This window comes from Astatotilapia calliptera, chromosome 22 (genome assembly GCF_900246225.1).
Source record: "Astatotilapia calliptera chromosome 22, fAstCal1.2, whole genome shotgun sequence".
NCBI classification, from domain to species: Eukaryota; Metazoa; Chordata; class Actinopteri; order Cichliformes; family Cichlidae; genus Astatotilapia; species Astatotilapia calliptera.
In genome coordinates this window covers 11,488,491-11,513,563 of record NC_039322.1, presented here as the reverse complement: position 1 = coordinate 11,513,563, position 25,073 = coordinate 11,488,491, and the positions used below count along the sequence as shown (strand labels likewise).

The window sequence follows — 25,073 nt, the reverse complement described above, 5'->3', positions numbered from 1 at the left end:
AGCACAGAGCCAAGATAAAGCACAGATAAAGCACAACAGGAAACCAGCACATTTGAAACTGTGTTGTGGGAAATCCACATTTCTGCCTGCATTACCGAGCATTAGCAATGGGGCATAATGCCCTCTGGATGAACAGATAATCACAGCGCAGTGTTATTTAATGTGTACAGTAAGAAGAGTAGGCAATGAGACAATATTATTTCTCCAAATTTGGTATTACACCTTGAGCTAAAGGTTATGATCAAATTTAAGGAAACTCGTAAGGGGGGGAAAAAGCAGTGTTTTGCCTCAGGGTCTTAGATTCATCTTATAAGAAAGTCTGTACACACCATATTTTTGTAAAACTTTATTTACTACAAAAGCCATGTGATGTCTTGGTAATAGGACACTGATTACTTCCTCAACAACTTCCCCTTTATTTTTTCTTCTGTTGTGACATAGATTTGGAAATATTTCCAGTATACAAGGAGTCGCTCTGTATGACCGTCCTTAGAGTGGACGTTTCATAATAGTCGTAGGTCACAGAGGGTTGATTCCAGAGGAAACAATGTCTGTCTTTCTTCTTTTTAGTTCACGAGTTATAAAATAGGCTAAAATAAAATGCTGCTTCCTTCTCCAATACTTAGAGTGGCCATTACAACCAAAACCAGGTTAGATTTATGTATTTCTTATACTGGAGTACATTTTTCAATTTAAGTACACACTCTGTGCATTTTATTTTCATTAGAGCTAGCAACATTTTTCTAAACTATACTGCAGCCTTTGTGTTGCATCAGGTTTGTGTTCTAAGATGACAGAAGTTGCTCCTGGTACGGTCTTCTGCTAAGAAGAGATGCTCTTCTGCATACCTCAGTTGTAACGAGTGTGTTATTTTTGCCTTCTTATCAGCTCAAAGCAGTCTGGCCATTCTTCTCTAACCTCTAGCATCACGAGGCATTTTCATTTAGAGAACTGACGCTTGGACACTGGATGTTTTCTCTTATTTGGTTCGTTCTCTGTAAACCCTGCAGATGGTTGTGTGGAAAAATCCCAGTAGATCAGCATTTTCTGAAATAGTCAGATCAGCCTGTCTTGCATGAATAACCATGGCACATTCAAATTCACTTAAATCACCTTTCTTCTTAATTCCGATGCTCATTTTGAATTTCGCCAGGTTGTCTTGACTAGTGTTCACATGTCTAAATACACTTGAATACTGCCATGTGATAGGCTAATTGGGTAACTGTGTTAATGAGCTGTTGAAAATAATTAAGTGGCTGGTGAGTATAATTTATTTAATGACAACTGAGCTGAGAAAGTAAAAATAGAAAATTAAAATGAAATTAATAAGAAAAGCTACTCTTTTTGTGCCAACTGAGTTAAATAGCGGTTTTCCCATAACACCTAACAGTATTACACATTAAATAAAGACAGACAAGAGAGAGAAGAGTTCTGTAATTCAAAAAGGTCTGTCCCCTGATGCATCTAACCATGCCCATATCACCAGGAAGAGAGAAGAGAATGGGGAAAATCACTTAACCAGAGAAACATGGACTCAGGAGAGGTGCTGCGCTCTGGTTCTTCTCTACGTTTTAATGGATCCGCAACACTCACTCACTTGTTCACAGCTGAAAGAAAAGCATTATTTTGCATTACTTGAATTTTCAGTAATAAATGGTGCTGATTATTTCCTGGCTTGCTGAAGTAGTTAGTTTTTCTTTTCACTTAAACCATGTCAGTATCTTGCATCAAAAAATAATGCACATCCCTCCATTTGTAGCATGTATTAATGTATTATGATTTAAAGCCTACACGCTGGATGAGACATTAATATGTGGATGTTCTGTGGGGCAGCACCAAGTTACCTCCATTAATAGGTAATTTCAGATGACCTTTTCACAAAGTATGACAAAACAGCATAAAATGTCCCAAGAAAAGCAAACATAGTTAACATTTTAATATTCTCTTCATTTGATCTTTTTCTGAACTTTCTGTAATATCACATTATACAAACAATATGTGTGTGGGGATGAGCTTTTATTGTAAAAAAGTCATATGTTTTGCCCTGTGGACCTTCATAGCTATTAGGTATTTTGCCGAAAAACTGGGTTGAATCATATGCAGCAGCTCCAACATTTTTTACTCCCTAAAACCACCTGTGTTCACATTTAGGTTAAAGCTGTTCAATCACATGATAAGAATATGAATTAGAGCTAGCATTCATAAATAACTGATAAAAATCAATTAATCATATATTTTGTTTTGATGATCCAGCATTGATTACGCAAGTCCTGAGATAGATTTTTACATGACCCTTGTGGAAAGAGACTTATTAAAAGTTGCACACAAAGGCTGACAAGTGTAAATGTATTATAGATGATAGCTGGCTGGAGTAGCTGCCTGCCAGTCTTGACTCTCGTGTGAGTAGTCTCTGTGTGGATCCACTGCAGCTTCCTGCATTATCCTTACTCAGGATGGTTAGATTTACAGTGAAACCATTACAATTGAGTTTCAAAGAAATGCATAAGCTAGCACAAAGAAATGTGTAAGCCAGCAGACAGTATATACACATCTGTTTGCCAAATATGTAAAAGCCTCCTCCTTAAAAGTGGAAAAGTACCTGTAACCAGACACTTTTATAAAATGCTGAAATATGGGCAGACTGTAGCTCTCTGACAAGCCGCTGAAAATCTGTGACATGAATCTCAGTCTGGGGACCAATGCTGTATTCTAGTCAAGAATGTCAGGACCCTTGGATCTCGGGCTCGTGTAAAACACAGCCCTGCCCTATCATATAAAGAGGGAATCATCCAAATCGCCTTTAAATGTATTAAACATGTTTAAAATTCGTTGAAAAAGAGTCTGTAACAGAACATCTCTGCATAGATGCTTTAGTCCTAAATGCCTCCTCATTGCCTGAATGGTCCTCATTCATTAGACCAGCGGAGGTTGTTGCACGACTTGGGGCAGCACTTAAACGCCATGAACTGGCGAATGCAGGGGTTAAAGTAGCGTCTATGGCCACGCAGCTTAATGGACCATACTGGGGGCCGTCCTTCCCCTCTGGCTTTTACAGTAGCAGTATAACATTGTGTTAATGTCTCTATAGCACCCAATAACTTCCATCAGCGAGATCCAGCTCGAAATGCTTATTTGTTGTTGGTACACTATATCCTGCCCACACACACAGTTTCAAATTCTGACCCTGTGACTAAGCCTTTTATTTAAGCCCTGAGAGAAAAGAACATCTCGGTGCGTTTCATATGTTTGTTAAAAGGGGGAGGATGCTTTATTTATTTTTTGTTTTTTGTTTTCCAGCTGTAGTTTCCATTTTTACATGGGTTGAAACCTGGTGATTCAAAATTGTGCTTCGCATATTTCTGTTTTTTCCCAGCGCTTACGGTTTTATGACACCATTGGGCCTCATTTTCCACCATGTAGTGCTGTATAAATGCATCTATTCTGCTTTGAGGGGGGGAACAGATTCCTCCTGTTTTTTATTAACATGAACCCTAAACCTGTCATTGTATGTATTGTATGAATTAGGCTGAACTTTGGCTTACATTTTCCCCCTCCAGTTCTTTAGTGATGAAGAATACAGAACTGGAAAGCTTTCTAAGCACAGCTGCCATCACTCTGCTCCAGTAACCCCTGTGTGGGGTGGCCTCTGACCTCAGTGAAAATCCAACAGGGGCTAAAGGGGACTATTAATGTTCACTAGTGATGTACAGCTGTGCTTCATTCAAGGTGGTTTGCTCTGCACACAATTTGCACATGCAAATTAAATTCGTGGCAGATGGTCTTAAGATTGCATCATATTTTAGATGTTTTACGTGAGGGAGTGAACTCTGAATTAGAAGAGTTTGCAGATACCTGCAGTATTTGCCCTAGGTCTTGTTAAAATGCCATGGATCGGCATGTGTGCTCTCTGTGCCCTGTGTGTCCTGTATTTCTTCTGTGCTCCACTGGCCATGACAGCCGAGGTAACCCATCTCAGAGCTGCATAAGCCAGACTGTCAGCAGATTCAGCCCTGTGTTTCCTGGACCCTGTTGATACCCAATACTTAATGGCATACTGGGAAGCTTTGTTGCGAGCCTGTAATCCAAGCATCTTATCAAACCAATCAGCGCTTTTCCAGCAAGAACACATCTCGACCGTGACAGTAGGAAGTTTCACAACATCTGGTGTTGGGTGGGGGCAAGAGGGAGTTGCGTGAAAAGAAAGTGAGAGAACAATCTTGATGTTTTGGCATGAAGTCTTTAGATCGACGCCACATCCTGCTTTTCTTTTGATACAGGTCAGTGAGCGAGCAGTTGGGCAGTCACTGCTCGCCGGCATTTTTGATTGTGATGTTTTGGATGCCAATGTTCATCATTGCACTCGCTTAGTTTCTTTTTTTCTCTCTCACTCTCTATCCAAAACAAACTTCTTTTCTTTCTCTCTGTTGTTTCTATCCAGCCGTCCTTCCAGCCCAGTGCAGCAGTGAGAGGTTTCCACGGCAGTAAGTCAGCAGCCATGGGTCCAAGTCTTGGCTCCAATTGGACCAGTGGTAGCAGTGGTGGTCAAGGGGCCTGGAGCGGGCCTTCTTTCACCCGTGCAAGTCTGCAGCATTATATATCTCACCAACAACAACATGCGCAACACCACCCTCAGTCCACGCACACTAGCTACGCTTACTGCCCAGCGCATACGGCTGTGAGTACAGTAAATTTCCTCTGTGTCTGCACCTCTCTGTCATTTCTAGCTGCTGTGTTGCAATAATTTCTTTGAATACCAAGAATGCTCTTCTTGTCTCTCTCTCGCTTTGGAGTCGATTGGTTGCAGTTACCATCAGGGAAGCTCTTACGCACGCAGCAAATTCTTTCTCCATCTCCTCCTCCCACTCCTTTCTTTGTCTTCCGCTTTAATCTTTGCCTTCTTTTTCTCAAACCCAAGTATATCACTTCCTCTCAAACCTTCCTCCCCTTCCTGCTCTATCTCTTACTTTGACCCTCTCTCTCCTTCTCACTTCTCTGCAACTTAATTTGTTTTTCTTTCATCCATCCTCTGCATCGGCAGTGCAATGAGAGACTAATTGAGGTAGAGACACTTCTGGATGGCTTCCCTTGTCATTATCCTTGGAATTAATTGCTGTTCTGCAATCCGTCTGATTTGACTTTATTTGTGCTATCTGCCTTTCTAATGTAACGTTTGGGGTGTGACTGGAACTAAGGCACAAGCCAAATTGAGGAATTTTATTATCGTCATGTTGCTGTCACAGTCACAGAGCTGGAAACAAAGATTTGGCAGCTTTTTTTCCCCCCTCTCTGTATTTCTTCCTGTAATAAATGTATTTTACAAGGCTTCACACCAAATCTTTCTCTCATTTTCTCTTTTTTCCATTACAACACTCTGGTATTCTCTCATCTTACATATGCACCACGCGAATTCCCTGCTGCCTACTTGCCTGCATGTTGAGACTCCCCTGAAGCGCCTCCGTGTAAAGAAATTGGATTGGATTTAGATATGATAATCATCACTGTACATCAGCTGCCAGATCCAGCATTCCTTTTATGTTATTTCTTACACACTAAAGGACACATTCATACTTTTTAGAAAGGTGGAAAACGGTTGTTCTTTAAGAGCCCTAACTGTTCTTTGTGTGTGTACGCTTCATTTCAATACAGAAGTCCTGCTTTTGCTTGCAGTACAAAATCGTCGCCATCACTAACAAACACCATCTCTGCCGCTGTTGTCAATTAGACCACTTCTGCTACCTGAGGCAAATAAGAGCTCTGTTTTTGGTTCCAGCATTTGCACAATACTGTTGAAGAACAACAGAGAACATTCCACAACAGACATAAATGCTGATTCTGTTATTGTAGATGCGGCGCCGCTCGATCAGTTGTCATAAGTTTTTGGGAGCATTACGGTCCTTTCTTGTCCTGCTGCCACATCCCACCAGAGATATCAGGCACAGTCATCAACATCTGCACACACAGGACCCATGAGTGTCTTAGTTCTTTTTATGCAACAAACAATTTAAAAAAGAGCTATCATAAAGCCACTTTTGTCCTCCTCTGACTGAGCATGGTCATTGTTTTCCTCAGTGGAAAATAGTGCTGATCTTCATGAAGCGTTTCAAAGCTCGATATCCACCCAGGCAACAGCCATCTGTAGGATTAGTGTCCGTATTCCCTTAAAGGGAGGAAGTTATTATCAGCACACTCCATTCTCTGCTGTGTGTAGCCCTATATGTTCTGCATTCACATACAGTGCATGTATATTAGTGATAATTCACTTTGTGGGAGTGAGGAGACTGAAATCTGGGTTTTGCATACAGTAGGTCACCAGAAAGTGTAACATTTTGGCATTGGTAGTGAAATTAACTTTAGATTGGACAGGATTTAAAAACAATAGAAATATTATGTTTTTTGGTTTTGTTGGGATTTTTTTTTTTATCATTTGGGTGGCTGTTTATCACTTTGTAGACTGAAGAAAAAAGTGTCAATCAATTTCTAATGGGTTGATTTTTTTTTAATTGCATCATTGTTTAAAACCCCACAAATTTTCAAATTTCCGAAAATGCATAGTAATGGCACACATGATTTTATTATTGTTAAAAAACTGAGAAGATAGATTCACAACAGACCGTTTCTTTTTCTTTTTTCTTTTATTCTTCTTCTTTTCCACTCTATTGCTCTGTATGTGTTTTTGTACGATGTTGCTAAGCCATACTTCTCACACTCCACGTCTAACCTGTCTTGGTTGCTGATCACCACAGGATCATCAAACTCCTGCCCTTATCTTGGCCCTCTGCGATCAAACCATCGCAGGTTTAGCTGGCTTTAACTGCCCTGTTTTCATGGGACAGTAGGGATACTTGTTTGCTTTTTGGCAGTTTTCATTTTCTCCCTGCAGAAGGTAATTTCTTCCCTACTATCATGCTTTGGCCTCAACACTTGGCCTCAAGGAAGATTTACAGTGACTAGAGATGGCTAATCCAGACACTTACAGTAAACCAAAGAATGGTTCCAGCTTTTGAGTCTGCTTTGTGTTTTAAGCTTCTCATAGACAACACATACTATATTTATATGGAATTGAAATCCAGTATATCTCGAAGACACTGAAACCGATACCCCTCTGAAAGTTCGTTTCCCCTGTAAATCCGTCAATTTGTTATTGCCCCTCCAAATGCTGTTGTAATTTCAGGCGTATTAGATGCAAAGAATGCCCAACAGAAAGGAAAGAAAACAGAACTGATAGCTTAGCGTGTGTCTGTCCTTCCGGCTAAGAGAGGTGAGTAAATAAAGGGGGGGAAACAGAAAGGCAAGTTAGGATCCAGCAGAGATCAAGAAGCTTTGCCTTCAGTGGGTTTGTAATTACAATGGAAGGAGATACATTTCCACTTTTAATATGGTGAATACCCCTCAGGGAACCACGGGCTGACAAAACACAGTAAAGAAAGTCACGTAGACGTCAGAAGATGTGACTAAAAAGAGAGTCAAATAGATGGATTCTCCTATTTCCAGCAACTGTGCAATACTAACGCATACAAAGTTCTTTCATAAACTGCAGATTTGCCGTGTGTGTGTGTGTGCGTGTGTGTCCTCTGCCATTGTATTGTTTGACATTCTCACACTACACATAAGGAGTTACAGGGAAATTACTGAGATGGTTAGTGGTTTAAAGCAGACTTTAATAATAAACTTGGACACCGAAACACTTGATTTTGATTATACAGGGTGGGCCATTTATATGGATACACCGTAATAACATGGGAATGGATGGTGATATTAAAGTCCTGTTTGTGGCACATTAGTATATGTGAGGAGGCGAACTCCTCAAGATGGGTGGTGACCATGGTGGCCATTTAGACGTCGGCCATCTTGGATACAACTTTTGTTTTTTCAATAGGAAGAGGGCCATGTGACACATCAGACTTATTGGTAATGTCACAAGAAAAACAATGGTGTGCTTAGCCATTATAGAAGGCTCTCTGTGATAGTGTTGGTCAGCCTGTCCAATATTTTGGTTCCGGTTGAAATATTTCAACAACTACTGGACTGCTTGCAAACAAACACTTAAAACTCTACAATGAAACATAGTGTTAGGCTCCTAAATTTGTTTTTTTTTCTTCCATTACTGTATGAGACTCAAAGGACTTGAGGTTCTTAATGTTTTTATAAAATGTATTGTCAGTGCTGACAGTCATTTCAATCAAGCCTAGAAACCTGTAGATGGAAAATTGATATTTAAACAGTAGGAATATGGTTTGAATCTTGTTTACAGGGTTTTAAGAAGCTTTGAAAGAAACGTGTGTGAGTGAATTAATGTGTTCATAACATTGTTTTGCTAATTACTGTTGAATAACGATGTTATTTCCCAACCCCGATCCACTAGCTGTTCCAGCTGAAAACACCTAATCCTTATTTTGATCAGGTTTGCTACAAAGGTGATCAGGCATATCTGCGTGATGATTGGGCAGACTGAATTGCCATCAAAGCTGGGATTGAAGTAAATGCTAAACGGACTGGTTCTTACATAGTGCTTATAGTGTGCTTGGGCACTCAAAGTGCTTTATACAATTTGCCTCATTCACTCCCATTCTTACAAGCACTTTTCCCCCCCTATGTTTTATGTAAAAACTAATCTAAGTAATGCTTTCTGCCAACCTCAACATCCTTGGATTTTTAAATAGCAAGCAAGCTTTCCTTTTATTTTTTCTGTGTGTGATTGACACAAAACAGAAAAAGAGCATGTGTTTTTAGTCACCTTCTATCCTTACATAAACGCCTTTTACTGTGTGACCTGTGAGCTGTTTCATTTCTGATGGTATGCTTCTTCTTTGCATCATATTATGATCAAAGAGCCTCACATCAACATTGCTTTGTTGTCCCCTCAGTTTATCCTGTCCAGATATTATTCATGGTTGTGATAGTGTTTCATTATTTCACATGTAAGGCATTCTTGGGATTGTGGTCTTGTATTTGCCGTTTAACTGTTTAATTGTTTACAACTGGGGGGAATTGAGTTACCAACATGGTCTACTTGAGTTGACTGTGTCCATGTAATGTGCTTATAACCAAGTTAAACTGAATTCATGCAGATATGAGTGCATATGTTGGAGGGAATAAAAAAACTGAGGCCTTTTGCTCCTTTGGTGTTGTGACAAGATATAGGTGGAAAGACTGGGGATGCATTCTGAACTCAAGGGTCAGCCCGCATTGCGTCTATATACTGCTGCAGAGTTCATCTCTCTTCATAACATATAGATAGAGACACCTACACACGTGCTGCAGAGGACAAAACCAGCTTTCCTCCCCACAGCTTGGGAATTGTTTTAAGAACTGTTGGAACACATTTTAAAATGTTATGCCCTGCAGTACTAATGCTCTTATCAGGTATACATAACAAGATCCATTTTTTCCCCCTCTAATGAATACATTTGGGTATGTTATCACTCCTTTATCTGAGAACTTGGACATCCCTTTGAAACCTTCAATTTAATCCACTGTTGTTGCCTCAGTAAACTCTGATTGTTACCTCATTAGATGTGCCGAGCACAAACTGGCAAATGATTCAGTCAATACAAACGGGCTAGCAGGGATTCCCGGCACATATCCAGATTCACAAGGTCTAGAAATTCAGAGAAGAGACAGAAGGAGACACTGCAAGACTGTGATACAATAGGCGGTAATCAAAAAGGGTGGAATAGACGGAAAGGAAGATAAAAAGGGAACGAGAGGAATCTGCAAAATGTTGCTCCGGTGTGTCTTTTTAACAACCATGACCAGCATTTAACTTTGATCATGAACCCTTGTGTTTGATATCCGATAACATCATCAATGGAGATTTCAGCAGAATAATGGTTCTCTGCATTTTCACGTATAAACTAGGTGCAGGTGTGCTATAAATTCATCCAGCTCACCTTTTCAACTGTCTGTCTTTGTGAGGGCTGAACTCTGGCACAACTCTTTGTGTTGTGATTAGCTTAATTACCCGCAACTCACAAACATCCATTTATACTGGATGACAGATGATACTGTCATTTAGCTGAATGAATGGCCTGATTTCTGGCAGAGGGTGAGGGTGCAACTGCTGGCTCAGGGCCTGCACAAAGGCAACTGAGCTGAGATTAGTTATTTGTGGATCCACAAAGGAAGCACAGTAATCAGACCTCTGGAAGTGAAGTAACGCTGAAAAGAGTGAGTGGGGAGGTGAGGCAGGGATTCAGATCTGCTGTCATGGAGTCCAAGCTTTTTTCCTCATGGCATGTTTTTCAAAGAAATGTTCCTTCCAAGAGAAAAATAGTTAGGACTTCCTAATAGCAGAGGCAACAGATGCCAATGTGTAAGGAAGTGCATTAGCTTTACACTGCGAGCCTCTTTTATCAGCTCGTGAACGAAGCGCATTGCTCATTCCCCAAATACTGCAATGATTCATCTTTGCCATGAGCTAGAATGGGCTTTGTCTCAGTAATTAATTTAGCTCTCGGGACAGCAGTTGGAATGAGTCGTGTCTTCGAGGCCTAATTAAAAGAAGATTGTCAAACATATTCTAGGTCACACAGCTCAGAATCTCCAGCCATTAAAGGGATGTTTTTAGGCACTCCCACCTTGTCCTTGGTGGACCATTTTGCTGGCTGATAGAGCATGGGCTACACAGAGAAAAACAAATGGTTTTATTTGCCATGTTGATTTCTTCAGGCAGCACTTGAAAATTGAGACACTTGATGTTTTGTTTATTATTGGCTGCTTGAGTCAATAACTCAATCCACTTATGGGTTTGTGCCCTGCGTGGCTTCTTCTTTGCCTTCGCCTTTGTCTGCCGTTGGTTTGTTTGTAATTGTTAAGAGAACAGAATTCCTTTCCGTGGAAAATAGACACACAATTAGCTTCCTATACTCAGATAAATGAGAACGTTACTGTGCATGAGGTTCGCGGGTTTAGGATCACTGTCTCTACAATAACAGTCAAACAGTGGCTGGAAACACTTTTTTTATTGGCACCACATTCATCATAATGTATCAGCTGGAATTGTCATTTTATTGAACCAGTCAGACTGACAGGCATGAAGCGTTATCTTATCTGTCCTCGTAATGAGAATCATTGACTTTAGTTACAGGCGCAGAATATCTCTAAAAGTGTACACACACTCACATATGCGCACACACACAGGTTCTCAACAATTAAGTGCGAGCTGCCGGGCTTAGTGCCTGTGTCCATTGTAAGCACTCTAAACCTGTTAGACTGTGACAGACCATTAAAAGGCTGCCAAGACTTCCTTAATTTGCTTCAACGGTGCACACTGAGTGCCATGAGTGTGTCTCTCTGTATGAATGTGCATTTACTTCTTATGACACTCCTTAGCTCCAGCCTCCCACGACCGTATCCGCTGCCGTCGCACTAACATTTACAAACAGTCGAATTTACAGGATCAACCCTACCAAGTCATCGCAGTATCTCTGCTTCAATTTTTAGTATGGAAATAACACATAACGGCCAATTTGTGTGTGTTTAGGCAAATCCATTAAACCATAAAACTGCTGTCAGCATTGATGTATTTTCATGCTGAATATTTTCTGAAAATTGTTACAAGCAAAACATACACATCAGTAATTATCTTTGCACTTGAGCAATTTCTACTATAAATTGAAGCTGCCGATCCCCAGCGCTTGTCAGTTCACATATTTCCGATATATATAAATGCCTGCTGCATGCATGTAGATGTGTTCACATTTGAAAATGTTAATCATTAGTTTTTTGTTTTTGGGGCATTGGGATGTGGATTTGTCCTGGTAGACAGTGCCAGTAGAATCTGGTAAAAACTGTCAGGGAAGTGGAAATTAGAAATTACACACCTTACAAATTTCACATCTTTTTTTTCACACATTGAAATCAACAGGATAAGCCCAGGCTCCCACACTTTTTTTTTTAAAATGCTCTGTTTCCCGTCGTTTGTTATATTTGACTCGTATAAATAGGTTTCCACAGAAGCGTCAAGTACAGTTTTGTCTGTAATGCACAAAAGTTGCTCATTTTAACTAAGGCAGAACATGAATTTCTCTTTAAATACTTCTGCAGCTGGCTGGATTTTAACCAAATGAGCATGGTCACGATGACAAAGCACTTTGTTTACTAGTGCACCAATCCAATTTAGAGGGAAACCTTTTGCGTTTGACACTTCTGAACGAATGCTTTTTGGGTGGATGTTTCACCTAGAAGGCATTTCCTGTCGTGACCAGAGCTTGGCTTTCTACACCATTAGGAATTAAAGGCTCGGGCCACAGGATCTTGAAAACCCAGACCACAGGAATATCCAGAATCTGACAGCGCTTCCAAGCCTCCGTATGTTTCATTTCCTATTTCACAAGAGCGGGCGGTCCATGTAAATTCCTGGCTGTGGTATACCACCACTCTTCATTTAGCAGCGGTTCATGGTTGATATTAGATGTTGAACACAATGGGGGATGTTAGAAGGTGGATTAGGAAGGGTGCTGGCAGATCTTACAGGGATTTAAATGGGTGCCTTCTCTTGTTCATATCATGTGGACTGTCATATTTACATGCCATTGCTGGCTTAGTGTTGTTTCTTGGCCGTGTTTCATGGCAATTCGTAGCGTCTCATCTGTGAAATCACTGTTCAGAAAATCAGTTTGCACCTGCTGCTTTCTGTTCAGGTGATTAGTCAATGACAGGTCAGAGCAAGGAACTATAAATCACACATCCTGAGCTGTGGATGTGGCCTTAATTCATCATATTTCACTCTTATCATGCCTTTGTTGCAGCTACACATGCATACTTATATGCACACACACATAACTGACATCCATGCACAGATGGGCTTTCTTATATGGCTGCCTGGGGCTGTAGGATTGGCTTTAAAAACACCCATAACATCTGTAAAGTATTATGACTGATTATACTGGTCCTTCAGTGCAATCATGCAATATGGGCCTGAGCAATGGTTGAACGTGAACCGTATGGGAGGAAAACGAGGCGATAAGGTCTCTGTGATTCGAAGCCGCGAGGCCCTCGGCTACATCCACACCCTTTCATATTAACTTACTTTATTTACATACAGGCATGGGCCTCACTTTAAGTAAGTATGGAATTTGATCATGTGAATAATTAAAAACATGATCCGATATGAACTACACTGAAAGTATGAGCATCAGAAAACACAAGTACACTAAAGTCATGATCACTGAAGCAAATGTAACATGCATTTTCCCTCAATAGGAAGATAGTAAAGATGGTTATGTGGCAACACCTTTGTTCAGATTAGGGTTATTAAGTTTGCTGTAGACCTGACCACGACTATCATGGTGATGATGTCAAATATCAAATCAAACCAAAAAGTGGGCATGTGCATCAAATCGAGCCACACTGAGCCGTGTTTAATTTGTCGCTGTTTTTGAAGCAGGAAGTAAATTTAAGATGCAGTATGATATACACAGACATTTTGCATACATTGTGGTGAAGTGCACCATACCACAAACATCAGATAACAGGAAAACCCATATACCGCACATGCATGTAAGAGGTATGGTGCGCTTTGTCCTCAAGCTAATGTTGTGTGTAAGCTTGAAAGTTTGAGGGCTCTGTGTAGTATCTGTATCTGCAGCAACACTGATTTCCTGGGAAGATTTCTTTTTTTTAAATACTAAAAATGATCTCTCATGTATTCAGGAGAATTTAATTTAAGCAAGCTAGTCAGTCGTACTGGTACCTTTATCCTTTGTTTCTGTAGTCAGATGAGACAAAGTTGCAGAGTTTTAAAAGAAACTTAGGCTGTTTGATAGTCTCGATATCTTGTCTCCAGACAGATTTTCAGCTCCTCTTCCATTACCACCTCCTGACTATTCCTGCATATTTTTCTATAAAGCCAGTCCTCACTTGTCCACCAGGTGGCTGGAGTCATTTCTTCAGTACACCTGTGGATTGTTTGTAAATCAGCCCTTTTGGGAAGTAAGAAGTCATGGGTTCCTTGATTGACATTAACGATGACTCATGTTTACGGTGGCCCTGAGAGGCAAATAGGAAAAAACAAATTTCCAAAAGCACAAGGGAAGTGTTTCTGGGGAAACAATAACCCGACAGACCAGTTGTAGGAACCCAAAACGTGCTAGGTGTGTTTTATCATGATCCATATAATACTGATGATGTATTTTTAGGCTAATAGTTAGGCTAACACACTTACCTCTCATCTTTTCTTTCCTCACAAAGCCGATAGATCCTCCACTTCTTTTAAGTGTCTCCCAGCGCAATTCTTAGCATATTTTGGTTCCTGCAACTGGTCCGTCGGGTTATTGTCTCCCCAGAAACACTTCCCTTGTGCTTTTGGAAATCTGTTTTTTCTTCCTATTTCTGTTTTTCCTATTTCTGTTTTCCTTTTTCCTATTTCCATTGTGTTTTGTGTGCTTTTGCAGCGTTTTTCTTATTGCTGGTGTTTTAAGTTGCAGTCCCTTTGGCCCCTCAGGGCCACCATACACGTTCCTGCAATGAAATAATGAATTATAACTGTAATTACTGTAATTAAGATATCCACCAAAAAAATCAAAATATAGTCAGATTTTGTTTGCATTGATAACAAACTACATTAACTTAGTCTTTCACTAGAACCCCCTGCAGCCGTAGGCCATGATGACTGTCATGCACAGTATATAGGGGTTGCTGTAGAGCAGGTCATCCACTACTTGGTCTGTTGGTGTTTCAGTAACTGGCTGCTCCAGTCTGCATGCCAAAGTATACTAGACTCTGGATGTCTGGAGTTTTGATCTCCTCCATACCTGCTTCATACCCTGGAGGACGGGGCTGTGGCTCCCCACACTCCCTAGCAGATCGTTACATGGAGAAACCTTTGGAATGCAAGCATGCTGATCCACACAGGTATGCACACAGGTGTACACACGGGTATTCACAGACGCGGACTACAGCTTTCTTGGCTGCTGCCTCAAAGCACATTGTGCGCTGTCTATCTTGCGTGCTGCACAATATCGTTTATTACTTAGTATCTACTGATATTTACTGCTAGCTAGTTTATTGTGATGGTGCTGTTTTTTTTATTATGTTGCTCTTTGTTGTTTGCTTTCTCTTCTGTTTTTTTTCTCCATACAGGTGACCCAGGTGTTTTGTTTTGTTTTGTTTGGGTTTTTTTTTTTCTTTCTGATGGCTAAAGATCCAAACGGGACACAAAAAAACCCAAAAAACAAAAAAAAAACAAAAAAACAAAGTATACTAAACCCCAGGTTTCTCTCTGGTGTGTTCATTAACATGAATGTTAGCGAGAAAGCACTGAGCCATAGAAAAAAAGGGTTTGTATGAATGTGTGTGAATGGGTGAATGGGGTGTGGTATGAAACTGATAACCAGTCCATTTACCATATAGCTTTCTGACTGATGTTGATAATGTAATAACCAGTGCAGGATTTCAAGTTTACTATGTGGCTATATTCCCTTAGCCTCGTCTCTTAAATGATACATCACATGAATCTATTCAACAGAAAATAAAACATGAAAAGATAAAATGGCTGAATCCATGATTCAGTGGTTGTGTGAGGTTTTGCCACTGAGCTAAGCTGCTGGAGCGTTTTGATTTATTTAAGGGGAGCATTGTTTTTGAATGTTCCTCTGAGTGTTGTTTTGGCAGCGAAATTGCACTGCTCGAACAAGTCTTGTTGGAAGACAAAGCTTGACGGTTCACTTCCTAGTTGGCTCTGTTAAGGCACATACAACGACAAATGCATAAAAGCCACATCCGATTGCACACCTTGTCACCGTTGTAAACTAATGGAGTCAAAAAGCAGTATGAAAAGTTATCAGTTAAGTTCACCTATTCTCAAAATGTGTTTTAATAGCATTACTGTATCACATTCTTCAAATACTCTCAAACAGTAAAGGATTCTTGTATGAACAATAGAAAGATAGAACCCTCCATTCATTCTCTCCCAATAGCTTTGGATGTGTGAAAAGGTGGGAGGCTTGTTGGAGCTGCTTTGCTCCATTTAGTTAGTGCACTTTGATGACTTCAGTACTTGTAATTATAGAGGCGCCACCAAGGAAGCAATCTCAAAGTGCATTGCCCTGAAAGTCTTACACTCGCTGATATCAAATGTTACCCAGTGGAGTTGCACCATAAAGGGAATGTTCTTACTCATCTACTACATGGTTTCTAGCACCTCAGTGCCATCTGCTAGTATTAAACCCTACAAACCCCACGATAATGGTCGATGTGTGGGTCTGGGTGTGAATGGACATCCATCTATTTTTGCACTAGATACCTTTTTGGGGATGTACCATGCTTCTCGCCCACTGTCAGCAAGGATAGACTCCAACAGTCAATTATAATAATTGTTTGGTTAAGTGGGAGATTAAGGAAATCGATGGATAGATGTTCAGTGTGATGTACTGTATGCCGGAAATATGTGACACATTTTACATTGTGACCATGATGTATGTCCAGCATGCCAAGTGTGCTTAAACACATTAAAATTGCTGAAGCTGCAGTGGTTACTTGAAGGCATATCAGGCTTACTAGAGCGCATGAATCCATTAATTGTTCAACAGTCTTTAATAATGCATTTGTTGTACCATTTAGGAGAAATTAAATAGACAAAAAGTGTCAAGTTCCTAAGACTTAATTAGCAAGAAACTGTTGTATTAACAAGAAACAAAGCCTAAAGAAAAACATGTTGTACTACGTATCAGCAGTTTATAAGTGTCAGCCACTCGGCTTGTCCTCACTCATATGATGAGGACAAGGCAATTGATTTAACATTGATTTGATAATGATTAATACATTAAGGGTTATTTAAACCAGCGCTAACATGTTTTTAGCCTAAGGGTAAGCAGTAATGAGCTGTAAACTAACATATTATCGCCCGGCAAGTAAATCTGGAGAATTTCACCCCTAACTGTTGCCCATTTATGCACCCAGAATACGTAGAGCAACAGCAAATTCATTTGTATTCTACTACTTTTAGCTGTGTTCTTCACCATCTCTCATGTGAAATGGTCCACTGTGTTCAAAAGCTAGCCACTAACTGTATGTCTGCCAGTGGTTGCTGGGCAGGGAGTTATAGTAGTTTTATTATGAAAAGAGCTGCTTGCTGCAGCCAAAAACAATGCTCTGAGAGTGGTTGGATGCTTACACAGTAAAATGATGTGCTGGAAAACCAAAACAATAAGCTGAAAGGCACTGTACAGCCCTGCACAACTGAGAGCAACTAAATGTCAGGTAATAATTTTGAGTCCGTCACTGTATCATCCCCCTTTTTTATTCACACAAATAGCCATTTGACCTACTGTTGGTTAAAAACCCACTGCAGTAGTTGAAAGCGTGCACGTTAATGCAGCACAAACATATTCCAGTTATGTTTCGTGTAGTTGCCCGTTTGGTCAGGGTCAATGACTTTCACCTTTTTTCCATTTAAACCACAATATGGAAAGCATAGCAATTGTGCTATTTGGCTCTGTGTGTGTTTTTATGTTAAAACAAATGCATGAGTAAAATGACCTGTCTGTTCATGCAGTGTTATTTAGTCCTGAAGTTGTCTCTTCAGCTCTCCCTCTCTGTTTTCTTTGTCTCCTGGGCTTCATGCTTTGCATGCACAGGATGAGACACCGGGGGAGGTTAAGAGAGGAGCTGGAATGGAGTTCTGCTCCATTTACCACCCTGAAATATTCCTCTTAGAACGACACACTCTGTTTTCTATCTCTCCTTACTCTCAGCACCGTTTCTCACTCTGCTGGTCCCCTCCCTCTCACTTCTCATCTCTGTGACATGTGGTCATTTCACTTCATTCCAGGATGGCTTAGCAGTACTTTAAAAATTTGCTGCTGTCCTCCCATCCCATCCTGCTCAATTGCAGGCAGCATTGAGCTTCATAGGCAGGCCAGTACCTGGCAGCTATAACTCTTTTCCTAATCACAAGTCTCTCTCTGTGCCAGGGGCAGAAGCTTTATCTGTTGCTTCAAAATTTTAGTTTTCTGCTGGTATTACCCCAACACGGGCGCCCGTGAACACCACTTACCATATCCACCCATCAGGCACAACGTTAAAACCACTGACAGGTGAAGTGTGTAATGTAGAGCGGTTTCCTCTAGCATTACGATACACATTTCTGCGCCTTACAGACCTCTTAGTTATTGTTCCAGGAACGCCTCCTAACTCCCAGTCTGACTGAGCATCTGGGAATGTGCCCAAACAAGCCACATTCACAAATGCCTAGTGCCGGGTGCCAGACACTGCAGGATAGCCCCAGACATCTCGTGTCCAGTGCCCCGAGGGGTTAGAGCCATTTTGGCAAGCGTGAGTCAAACACATACTACATGTAGTCGCAGATACTAGCACTTTCTTGTTATATGGTTTCATCCTTTGGATAATTTTAGTGTTGTTGTTTAAAAAAACAGAACCTCTTAGACACTTAGAGATTCATCAGCACATTTGAAGACAGATAATGTAGCACAAAACTGATGAGAATAAATGGCTTTGCACTTGGATCTATTTTGGGAATTAACACAATGAGTAAAACAAGATGAACATCATGCGCTGAGAGTGCTGTGATGAAGCTTTGATAGGCCTCTTTCTGCATTTGTACACTGTGAGTTGTGAGTATATTTTTTTCTGTCGGGTCTGCTGGCCCTTTTGCGTTCTTCGTTTTCCAAACAATGTTGATTTTGAACATTTTTGGCTTAGCACGCTCGCATGGAAAATACCTACTGTTTAAACTCGCACACTATCTTCCTGCACGGCACTTAAATCCTTATTACGCAGAGGTTTTCTTGGCATCGTCTTTTCTGTATCTTAATGGACGTCACCGTGCTGTCCCCGGCAAGTAGAGCTGTAGCTGGTTCACATACGGACGTTGTCACCTTCCTTTTTACAGTTTATATCATGTATTAGGCCACAGGAAGCCTGATGTATGAGCTTCATTGAAGTGTTTTCACCTTGCATGTCAGTATAACCTTCACCCTTCTGTAACGTTTTGCTCACCACTGCTCATGGCAGCACACATAAAGCTGCCACAGCTTTACACCACCTGACCTTAAACGTACTTTCAGAAACACAAAACCACATTAAAATGCAGCTACATACGCTTGCACATTGAGACACACACACACACAAAATCCACCCTTGCTCGAGGCCTCTTTTCCCAGTTTCATTTATAACAATGCTGATCTTTTCTCAGAATAACATTAATCATAAAACAAGTCGGTTGGCATGACTTGTATATACATTTCACATTTGGATTAGGGCTCCAGTGAGTGCATCCAATTAACTCTTTTGGGTCTATTGCCCTTCCCTTGTTGGGTGTGCTGTGCGTCATTTTTACTCATGCACGTCTGGTTTCATATTTCCTCCCCATTAAGCCTGCTATGCTTTCCTCTATGTTGTGATAGAAGCTAATGATTCACTGGAAATCTGCCTGGTGTTTATCAAATGTCTCAATGCAGGGCTAGTGGTCTGGAGTCAGTCTGGCCTTTTTACATTATCACGAAGTATTAGATAAGCAGCCAAAACCAAGTGATGACACCGTCGTATATAAAGAAGTAATAATAAAGTGAAGTACCCTGCAATGATATCTTGACTATATCACTCTGCTCGTTGCACTGTGGAAAATTATACTCTCAGAGGGGGAATGTGTCGAATTACCTCGGGCTGTCATCCGTTGGTGAACTGATAAGAATGTATTAAGTAACTGCATGTGTTGGAGTTGTAGTGAAATTGCACACATAATGCTTATAAATCTCTGCACACAATTTCAGGAGATGGCGTTTCAGCAAGTAACTCGTTCAGAGTGTTTACTTACCTTACCGTCTTCTCAGATTTTTGTTCCAGAGATTATTAGGCCGCTTGGCTAACACTGACTAGAGACCTGTTGGTGACCTTCTGGCCAGCTGCTTGGGAAAAGTGAGAGTTTCCTGTCCAGTTGTCAGGGGTTGTGACCCACTGGTAACCACTGATCCCAGACTGGTTGACAAGCAGTTGCTGGCTGTAGCTGGACTAAGCACATTAATGTCTTTTCTGTGGTTTTGTGTTGGTTTTCCATTCAGTTGTAGTGAAGCTGCCAAAATCTATGATTGTACTGCAGAATATACTGAAAGATATACTGACATATTTTAAGTGTTCTTAAAATTTCATGTCTGTTTCACCATACCTTTGGATTTGGCTAAAAAAAAATAAAGATTTATTAGAAAAACATTCACATTATTTTATGCACTATGTGACTTTGTGGAGATTGGGGGGAAATGTTCTTTTGGTTTGTTTTTTCATCACAGTTCAGCCCTGTTCTTTAACCTCCTAAGACCCGAACTCTTCCACGGCATGCATTTTTTATTTCTCTTTGATATTTAGGCTGATTGGGACCTGATGAATGTAAACCTGATTTTTGTTTTTAAGAAAAATGAGAGCCACATATGAGGATATTCGTTTAAAATTTTGATAGAACAGTAGCAGTATAATGTCCTCATAAGAGGATATCAGGCCCCTGTAGAGCAAAATGGAGTATTTTGGTCTAAATAACCCAAAATGTGATGTCCAAATATGTGGACGCCAGGTCCTAGGAGGTTAAAAATAATGGAAACAGTTTTTGGGATCTTTCCGATAATCCATGACAGAAACACTTCTTCCAACAACATGTGCACATCAACTATTTTCACTTTCACTTTATGCTGAACAGAATGCCCCACAGAAGCTGATTAGTCATGCTGCATTGTTTACACGAACGATGTCAGATGAATGATTGCGTGTCATCCAGTAGAACCGTAGCCAAAAGCAAAGGGATTTTTCCAGGAATACTGTACCATGTCCTGCTTCCCTCTTCTCCCCTTTCCCGCCTTCATTTAAGGCTCCCCCGCGCTCCTGGCACAGTGCTAGTCTTCCTTTGAATTCCATGCATCTGGTCATTTTTGGGAAACGCCCACGGCAGAGCTGTCGAGTGAACCACAGGAAACAAAGCCTCTTGGTTTCCTCAGCAGCTTGAAGAAGGCCAGTAGTGACCCTCGGGGTGGGGTCAGGCAGTAGAGTGGGAAGGTTCTGGACTTTCTAGGAATTGTTTTTCAATGGAAACGTAATGTTTTTCTGTTTCTCTTCAGAAGAATCCATGGATTCTAATAGAATTAAACTATGTTGCATAAAAGCTTTCTTTGATATTTGTTCAGACTTGCTAAGTAGGAATTTGACTGATTCAGTTAAATGAAGGATAAAAATAACACTAAAACCTTCGAGCTGTGTCCCTAAGCCACAGTGTGATCATGCAATGGTTTTCTTTTACTAGACTAAATCCTTTGAACAGGGTTGTAACTACTTAACACCTTCAGGGGCATGATACACCCTCAGCTGTCTTCCTCTTCCTCTATTTTCGCCGTGTGAATGACTCACTTATGCTCTCAATTTAGAACGTTAATCAACAAGAATCAAAAGAAGGCCTAAAGAAAAAGAATAGCAGCAGATGGCTACTGCCTTGTTTTTTAAAAATGCTTACAGACCTGGCTGCAGAAGTTTGTTGCTTTTTTTCAGTGTAGGCTTTCAAGTGTCTGTCCAAGTAGAGAGCCAATTTTGGTTTCATTGTGTTGAACAGCTTGTAAATCAGAGTTTTCCATCACTGTGAAGAACACTCAGTGCCACCTTGCTGCGTGGCCTACTCAAGGGTCTAATAGTTTACAAAGGAGGTTACAAAAATAGGAATGTTGGTGGAAATTTATGTATTTCCTCTCTGTTGTCCTCATGTTCTCATTTTGAATAAAAAAACCTTTTTCTTACAGCAGTATTATTGATAGAGGAACAGAGACAAACACACTTGCTCTTTTTTCCCCCTCTTCATGAAATATTTGGCTGCATATCACTTCTCTGTGACGCCAGTCTCACTGATTCAGACCAGAACACTTCCATCACCATCAAGGCAAAACGCTCTTAGAGTCTTCAAGGTCTGCTTCAATGGAATGAGACACAGTGCTGACATTTATTTACATGCAGGATGTAGTACAGCTCTCCAGTTACTTAATGTTAAATTGCCTTCATAAACTAACCTCTGCCAGTTCATGGGTAAAGGCTGAAAGTTCATGTCAGCCAGTTCTCAAGAGTTTCTAGTGTTGTCTGTAGGGCCACAGGTCAACTTCTTTAGTTTCAAGAGTCAAGTCTCAGTTCCCAGCTTTTAATTCTTAATGGTTGAACCAATTAATATTGATGATTTAGCTGACCAGTGTCTGTGTAACGGTACTCTCCTGTGTTTCCATTCCCTCTTGACTAATTTCAGTAAATTTTAGAAAACGAGAAACCCTTTTTTGTCATAATAATACTAAATATTACATAATATGAGCAAAAATATCGTTCTCTCTTACTAAAAGTATTAAGTACAAATGCTAGCAGGCATTTTTATTACAGTTTAATCATAATAGTTAGTTTTTTTTAATGGAACAAAATATTTTTTTCATGCTTATATTTGACATTCCTCTCAGCCCAATGTGACATTAAATAGCATGGATGTTGTTCTTTATGTATTATGTTCTACCGACAATATTTCGTTTATCATCATATATGACACAAAAAAATAATAAAATATTATTGACCAATAATGGCTGATTGACAGTCACATTAAATTCGTTATAGATGATTAACCATCTATGTAATTTTTCAAATAAAATGACAAAGGTCCCACCGATGGCCTGATCAGAACACTGAGTCTGATTCACGTAGGATTTTCTTTTAAAGCTATATTTGACAATTTTAGAGAATATGATTTTCAATATATATCAGGTTTCTTTTCCAAAGGCACATTTGTTTCTTTTGTTGTTTTGTGTATGTCTGCCTATGCTTGTTTGTGGCATTCCAAACACAATGCTAACAGGGAACGTCCACAGTGCCCTCTGGTGGACAAACTATGTTACATCAAGACTCGTAACATGGTTGAATGGTGTCTCTCGTCTCATCTTTCTTTTTTAAAATTTTCATTTATCGGTCCTTTTAAATATCGAAACTGATAGATTAAATGTAGCTTAAATCAGTCTCGTGATAAACTAATCAGACTCTACTAATCATCCCTGCTTTTCTGGAGAAAATGTGGATGCCATGTGTGATAAACACACTAAATAAACAGTTTGTAACATATCTGGATAAAATGTAGGACCAAAAAGACATCGTCAGTAAATTCAAATGAGGCTTTTAGAGTGAAAATACAAAAACGATGCTCCTTATGTATGAAATGCAAACAGTGCCACACTCCTGTATGAAAACACATGAATATTTTTCGTGCTGCTTCCTCTTATTTTCCCTTGTATCCTCTCTTTAGCCACTTTCTTCGTTGGCCGATTTCCTGTCTTCCTCTGTGTTCTGTACAGTAGATCTTTCCACAGTTGCTCAGAGTTTGTGCCCAGTTGAACCAAAGACTGTTAATCTGGTAATCCACAATCAATATCAGCCTCAACTCTTTTCCTTCAGATAAAAGTGACCTATCTGATAATTGTATTTGCTTCACCATGTCTGAAAAAGGTGCCCTTTCTCTCTGTGCTTTCCTTTGGTCCATGAGATTCTTCTGCTGGTATAGATTTAGTCTGGAGAAAGGAAAAAAAAAAGTGACATTTACACCATATTATTTAAATATGATCTGCAAAGTGTTATCAATAATTCAATTTCCTGTGTCTGATTTACGCAAACACAGATTCCATTGTAACTTACAATATGTGACATACAGATGTGGCTGAATTAATTTTTATTATATACTGCGTTGTGAATTCTTTTTTTGGTTTTGTTTTACAGCTGAAATCACTTATCTTGAGTGTGTTACTGCACTAGACATTTGTAATTAGGCTATTATTTTTTGAGAAGGAGACATCAGCCTCGTGGGTTTTTGTGTAACGCTCTGAAGTGGAACAGATGAAATGCAAAACTAAACTCATCAAAGTCAGGGGTCTATTTTCAGATGTGGAAATTGCCCAAATGTAATTGTTTTCAGTCCAGTAATTTCATGTTGTACTTTTTGGCTGCAGTTTTCTTCAGTTCTCATGGCAGGTAATTTAAACGAAACCCAAGCTGATTTGATAATTGAGTGAAAAATGAGGCTCCTGAACTTGTGGCCTCAGCGTCATCGAGATACTCTCGAGAACTTTCAGTCTGTTGCTGTTCATTCTTGTGGACGTGTGTGTGACGAAAAAGACGTAGGCCTTCATAAGCACTGTGTTTAATCTTGTTTGCAGATGTGATTGGAGCTGCGGTTGCTTGTGATCAGGCAAACGCTCTCCGAATTGACCGAATGCTCTTTTTGTGATGTTTTTGGTCACGGTCAATCAAAAGAGATTTAATGCTGCACAGGAAGCGGGTTTCACTGGAGTCTTTCACTTGGCACGATAATTACTCATTGTGTAGTCAGAGGGTGCGAGATGACATACAAGTGTTTCAGGATGGTGTGTAATCAATGTTAAAACGAAAAAACTAAATCATATGTTGAATCTTGAATATCATCAACTCATTAAAAAAAAGTTGAGATAAATCGGCAAAAGAAGAGCGACAAAAGAGCAAAAATACCAAAGACAAGATGATCCATCTGACCTGCAATCACGACACTGTTAAAAAGTCAACATTCACAGTGTTTAAATAGTGCCTGAGTGTGCATGAATTTGGCATCTGTGAAGGCACCATTAAAGCTGAATGAAGTATGTAGTTTCAGGAGCAACATATCTTCCAATGCAACATTTTTTTTCAGGGAAAATGCTCATTTCAGCAAGCCCACACTCTACATGTACTACAGCAGGATGGATCTGAGATAAACAAGCATGTATGTAAACAGGACTTCAAGTAATCCAGAAACAGTTTGTAAATTATACAACAAACACGTGGGACTCAGGGGAGCATATTTAGCAGGATTGGGGGAATATTTTACACTCAAAACTGCCTTCAGTCCCTAAAAACTAATGATTTGTTAAAAAGAGATTATGAAGTTACATTGCTTTGTCCCAGGATTATCTTAAGTGCTGTGAAATTCCAAATAAGACCTATAATTAAAGAAAGTAAAAAATATATATATAAACACATATTTTTAAATTGGTTTCTAAAACTTGTCTTTTATTTTTGTTTTTATTTGCATTTTCTACAACAGAAATTACCTAGTCTATAGT

At 39.9% G+C, this 25,073-nt stretch overlaps 1 protein-coding gene across 2 annotated transcripts in view; it reads left to right on the top strand.

Annotated features, from left to right (window-relative positions):
* Positions 1-25,073, top strand: part of rbms3 (RNA binding motif, single stranded interacting protein) — a 292,860-nt gene that overhangs the window by 68,962 nt on the left and 198,825 nt on the right. For both annotated transcript variants that reach the window (XM_026155390.1, XM_026155392.1), the window contains exon 3: positions 4,439-4,675. In XM_026155390.1, the coding sequence (XP_026011175.1) occupies positions 4,439-4,675 (237 nt within the window). The remainder of the gene's footprint in view (positions 1-4,438; positions 4,676-25,073) is intronic.